This window comes from Pollicipes pollicipes, unplaced genomic scaffold, assembly GCF_011947565.3.
Source record: "Pollicipes pollicipes isolate AB1234 unplaced genomic scaffold, Ppol_2.1 Scaffold_6138;HRSCAF=7277_pilon_pilon_pilon, whole genome shotgun sequence".
NCBI lineage: Eukaryota > Metazoa > Arthropoda > Thecostraca > Pollicipedomorpha > Pollicipedidae > Pollicipes > Pollicipes pollicipes.
The window spans coordinates 36354419-36360202 of NW_023596818.1; the positions used below are offsets into that span (position 1 = coordinate 36354419).

Genomic DNA, 5784 nt, shown 5'->3' on the forward strand with positions numbered 1-5784 from the left:
TCCAGGTAATGTTCTGGAACTGTCCCTTATATCAATACCTACACACATTTTCATGTAAACTGGTACAGCTTAGATAAGCATTTTCACTTCTATGAAGCCAGGGATCACATTTGCCCATTAGTTTGTCCTATATATCTGGTGCTACACATACCTGACAGAAAATGACCCATATATCTGGTTGGTTACCTGGCTCATGTCATATATCTGGTGCTGCACATACATATAACCAAACAAGGTAGGGTGCTGGAAGGTCATATTATAGACTTCAGAAACCAACATTCCATATCACACTGACATGCAAATGACAGAAACAATAATGATGTTTTACATTGGCATTCTGCCTCACATACAAGTGACTGCAAAATGAGAAGTTTTCAAGGAGGACCGTTTTAAGCAATATTGACGTTCAGTATAAAACACCGGAAGGCTTATCTACCTGTTTATCCAGCCAGAATTATATTCCGTCCTCCGCGCAGCGCGCTCTTAGCGTTCTAACATTCAGATGCAGGGTGAGCTAAAAAAGGCGTACAATCGTACAACTAAAAGTTGCATAGAACGGGTTGCAAACTCGCATTATGCTACACACCACAACACATCACAACGCTTTTACCTCCCGTGTTAACACGGAGCAAAGGCCAGCCCTCAGTGCAACAAAATCTCGCACATCGACATTTGCTCGCCGGCAAGGTACTATAAAAAGCAGGTACCATCAAGACTCTAAATGACGTCATCCAAGGCTTGATTGTGTGTCACGTGTGCTCTCAGGTGTAGATCGAGCAATTTTGAGTCAGCGAAATATGCATATAAAAACGTACATAACGCCTTATATATGCAATGATAAACACGAAATATGTATACACTAAAAAATATGGCTATAATTTCATTGATCACAGATTTTATACCGACAACCGCATTGTAACCCGGGCAAAATCAATCATGTCATGACGAAGTTGAGATTTATAAGCAATTTATGCTAGATTTTTTATCTTTCATTTCAGATATGGTGCTTCTAGTTTGGGCGCAAAACAGCGTTCATGTTTCGATAGTGAACTTCCGAACAAGTGTATTGTAGTCAAGTTGATGCGGATGATGCGTGATGCATTGATGCGTTGCTGTTTGTGACAAAGTTTGTAATGGACTGAGGCATCATCAGATAGCCTAAGCACACTAATAGGTGTGGTTTGAGTTTTTGAAGAATGAGAGGTGAGGTGTGAATGGATTTATACGCATTTGATCCGGGCTTCAGAAACGGATCTATGTTTATTGCAATTAGTCGTGTTTTCTCTGCATCAGTTCACCGTCATTTGTCAGTCGCCGTGAAAGGGTGAAATATACCATGTACGTAGGTTCAGAAATTTCAAATACACACCCGTGATTACTCACCACCAATTGTGCATCATCTGCAGTTTTGTGGCATACTTCACTGCATGCCCTTTAGATACAAATGGTTTAAAAATGAAAAATGTGAAATTACTACACTTACTGATCAGCTCACTTGTTTTGACAATGAAACAAGCTGTATTCCAGCCAATCTAATAGGAGACCTAATCTCAGGGTTATGGGGTGAGCCTAAAACTGATGTTTTATGTGGAGGTCCTGAGCTTCTGAGATGTTGGGTCAAGCTCAGGTCAAGGTCATGTGGCCAGTTGATCTGGGTGTTTTAAAGCTTCAAATCAAGTAACCAACTAGCCTCAATTAGGGATACATGTCTAAATCTTGCACTAGCAGGGTAAGTGGTAGTCTTCTGCACAGATTTAGCATTCCTGATAGGCTGGAAGGCTAGGGTGGTGCTAGGTAAGGACTCAAAGTTCAGTGGGATAGCGGTGACTAGTAACATCCATCACATGTGGCATGCTTTAGGTCGAATCCTGTTAACATCATCTTTAGATGACAGGAGTAAAGCAAGGAGGGTTCAGGGCCTGGAGCCCCCTCGGGCTGCTTTCTCATATTGTTGTAGATGGCTCCTGATAGAAAGTTAAAAACCTGTGTAAGTATTCCCACTGAGCTCTTTCCCCTCCCCACCCCTACCTCATAAGAAAGTGCTGGCTGCACCCTTGGTAAGTGACCTGCCTCAGCAAGAATGAGTGTGAAAATTTAGCTGTTGAGTTATGGAAAACTTTGGTGTTTTGTTGTTTGGGGACTGCACGTAGCTGTGTTGTTGGATGCTTATATCACTCATGGGACATTAACTCAAGGTCTGCTTGGTTGCCTGGTTGAGGTGCTTAGTGAAGGGCCACTTGTATTCAATGGGTCAAATTGCAAGGTGATGCACATGCACATGGGAACTCCCATGAACTGTTCATCTATAATGTTACACATGGAAGGGGGAGGAGTTTTAATCATGCATAACCAAAGTGGAATAAGGGGAGAATGGTTTGGTCAGGTCATCAGTACACTTAAGTGTAGCTGCAAACCATGGTAAGGTATCTTTTGACCTGTTTTGAAATGCTTAAACCAAAGACTGTTTGCTTTTATTCATTACAAGCAACATGTTCATCTTTATTTTGGCACCTCTAGCAGGCCCCATGGATGCTACCTTTCTGAGATATTATGTTATGCTTATCACAGCCTATGGGGGAGGGTTTGCATCCAGCATTACAAGTTCATAACTGGGGGAAGGGTAGAAAATGTTGTGAATATGTGATGTGATTTGTTATTGCTCCTATCAGTTATCTATTATTATTGCTCCCAGACTGCACCTGGATTCTGAATGGTGGCAATGTATTATTGAAGAGTTGGCCACCAAGGAAGACCTGGGGAATATTGTAGACAACCAGCTTAGGTTTGTGAGTGGATAGTAGTACAGTACCCTCATTCCTATTCATCATTTTTCACATCAACAGATGAAGGGGATTGATGCAACACCCCTGCTATTTTGGGATTAAGAATGATGGAGCTGAAAAGGCAGCAGATTGACCCTAGGGATATCTAATGATTGCCTGGCCCCTGTTCCTGAACCCATTTGACCATTGCTGTAGCCTTTGTCACAAGCATATGACGGCTGTCATGCGATGTCTGTGTCACGCTGGATGTAAGCATCACTGTTTCCACAGGTCTGGTATGGCAACAGCTGGTCACAACTGTGCCCTGTTTTCCACAGGTGCAGTGCTCGCTGCTCTGGTGGTGTTGGCCGTGTGCGGCAGCTGCGTCGGTCTGCGCCGTCACGACGTCCACGGCCTCCTACTGCCACCACCGAACGTCCACAATGCCCCGCTGCCACCAGACCAGTGGTTCACCCAGAAGCTGGACCACTCCCAGCCCAGTGACCTGCGCACCTGGCAACAGGTGACGTCACGGGCCGGTGTCGGCGGCGCGACTCGTCTGTGCCGAGTCGCTCGCAACACCCGCGCCACCACCCGCATCATGTCAACTGTATCGCCCTCCTCCAACTTTGCTGCCTGGTCTTGGGTACTGCATCGCCCTTGCCCTGGTCGTTGGTCGCTGGCGCTGCGCCACCCTCTTGCGACTTATCATTGTTTGGGGCCGTAACAGCCTGCTGATGCTGCCCGTCTCTGGCGCGGCTTGATCGCTTTCCTCCGACGAATCGACGCCGTGTTTCTCCGCAGCGCTACTTCACGAACGACTCGTTCTACAAGCCGGGCGGGCCGGTGTTCCTGATGATCGGCGGCGAGGGCAAGGCCAGCCCCATCTGGATGGTGGCCGGTCAGTGGATCGAGTACGCCAGGCAGCACAACGCCCTCTGCTTCCTGCTCGAGCACCGCTTCTACGGGAAGAGCCACCCCACCGAGTGCGTGCGGCACCACGGCCAAGTGGGACGGCCTGGAGTGGGCTGAGGCTGGTGACGTCTTGGAGCCTCGTGGCGTGACTGTTCAGGCCAGCCATTCGCAGGCTGTCGTAGTAGCCGAGGGCGCTGATTGGGGACTGGCTCACAGACAGTGGGTTCGAATCCCAGATAGTGTAGACGGTCTGCCCCTACAAGTATGCATGGTGATGTGGCAACCTGCCACAGAGCGGTATCATTGTAATGTGGGGTGATCGTGGCGTTGTCTGATATGACACTGATGCGATTCCTATGATGTCCATAGAATGGGCCGCGGATAAAGTAGTCCGTTAAACCAAAATCACATGACTTGGCTGATGGCCCCAGAGGCGCGTACAATTCATTGCTGTGCAGGAATTCTGAGAGGAAGACATCGCTGTAAACCCGTGCGAATAAACGCGCAAATGTGCATGCTGATACCGTGGTAGGCAAATAACAGAGCTAATGGTGGCATATCTCCGTCCTCACATCCTACCCTCTGACCCGTTGTAGGGACATGAACATCAAGAACCTGCGCTTTCTGAGCTCTGAGCAGGCGCTGGCCGACCTGGCCGCCTTCTCGGCCGCCATGAACGTGCAGCACGGCCTCGACGCCAGCACGCGCTGGGTGGCGTTCGGCGGCTCGTACCCGGGCAGCCTGGCCGCCTGGTACCGGCTCAAGTACCCGCACATGGTGCACGCGGCCGTCTCGAGCAGCGCGCCGCTGCACGCCCAGACCAACTTCTACGGTGAGTCGGCCGCGCGTGCCCCGTGACGGCTGTTGTGTGTGGTCTCCAGCCGGGGCGTCGGCCAGGGTCGCGATCTGTCGTGTGTGGTCTTCAGCCGGGGCGTCGGCCAGGGTCGCGATCTGTCTTGTGGGGTCCCCAGCCGGGGCGTCGGCCAGGGTCGCGATCTGTCGTGTGTGGTCTCCAGCTGGGGCGGCGGCCAGGGTCGCGATTTGTCGTGTGGGGTCTCCAGCCGGGGCGTCGGCCAGGGTCGCGATCTGTCGTGTGGGGTCTCCAGCCGGGGCGTCGGGCAGGGGTCGCGATCTGTCGTGTGGGGTCTCCAGCCGGGGCGTCGACGAGGGTCGCGATCTGTCGTGGGGGGTCTCCAGCCGGGGCGTTGGCCAAGGTCGTGATCTGTCGTGGGGTGTCTCCAGCCGGGGCGTTGGCCAAGGTCGCGATCTGTCGTGTGGGGTCTCCAGCCGGGGCGCCGGCCAGGGTTGCTATCTGTCGTGGGGGGTCTTTAGCCGGGGCGTCGACCAGGGTCGCGATCTGTCGTGTGGGGTCTCCGGCCGGGGCGCCGGCCAGGGTCGCGATCTGTCGGTCAGAAACCGCGCGGCATCGCCACACGCGGTGCGCCACTCCAGTGGGCTCTGTCTGTAACATAAAGTTTCCAGCTGGCCTCGCTGTAGACCATCAGAAGGTATTTCGTATTGGCAATTGGCGTATTTGAAAAGACCAGTGGTAATCAAACAATGCGATGCGTAACGATACTTAGGTGCGATGTGATCGCCTTATGTCAAGTTTGGCGTTTGTATAATAGAGGCTAAGTACTACTAATGGTTCACCGTCACATTTTTTAGCCAGTTGTTAAAAGTCCACCCCCTGTGTGAAGCAGACGGGGGCTCCGTAGTACCTGCAAGCCTTTGACGGGTGTACACTGGCGCTTCTCCGCGGGCTCCGTGCGGCCCTCGTCGCCTTGCCCCCCCCCCCCCCCTCCCCCCCGTTGTTGGCGAGCCGCGGTCACCCTCAGAGTTCCTGTCGGTGGTCTCTGACGCGCTGCGCTCCGAGTCCGGCCAGGAGTGCTACAGCGGCCCTCCCCCCCCCCCTTCCCGTTGTTGGCGAGCCGCGGTCACCCTCAGAGTTCCTGTCGGTGGTCTCTGACGCGCTGCGCTCGGAGTCCGGCCAGGAGTGCTACAGCGGCGTGGCGGCCGCCTTCTCTGAGCTGGAGCAGCGCATCGGCGGCGGCAACGCCGGCCAGCTCACCAAACAGTTCCAGTGAGTGAGCCGGCCGCGCCCCGC

At 52.2% G+C, this 5784-nt stretch overlaps 1 protein-coding gene across 1 annotated transcript in view; it reads left to right on the top strand.

Moving 5' to 3' along the window:
- Window positions 1-985: 985 nt before the first annotated feature.
- Window positions 986-5784, top strand: part of LOC119106347 (putative serine protease K12H4.7) — a 12351-nt gene continuing 7552 nt past the window's right edge. The window contains exons 1-5 of the mRNA XM_037229968.1: window positions 986-1203; window positions 3101-3285; window positions 3567-3748; window positions 4274-4509; window positions 5625-5760. Coding sequence (XP_037085863.1) covers window positions 1197-1203; window positions 3101-3285; window positions 3567-3748; window positions 4274-4509; window positions 5625-5760 — 746 coding nt within the window. The 5' untranslated portion in view covers window positions 986-1196. The remainder of the gene's footprint in view (window positions 1204-3100; window positions 3286-3566; window positions 3749-4273; window positions 4510-5624; window positions 5761-5784) is intronic.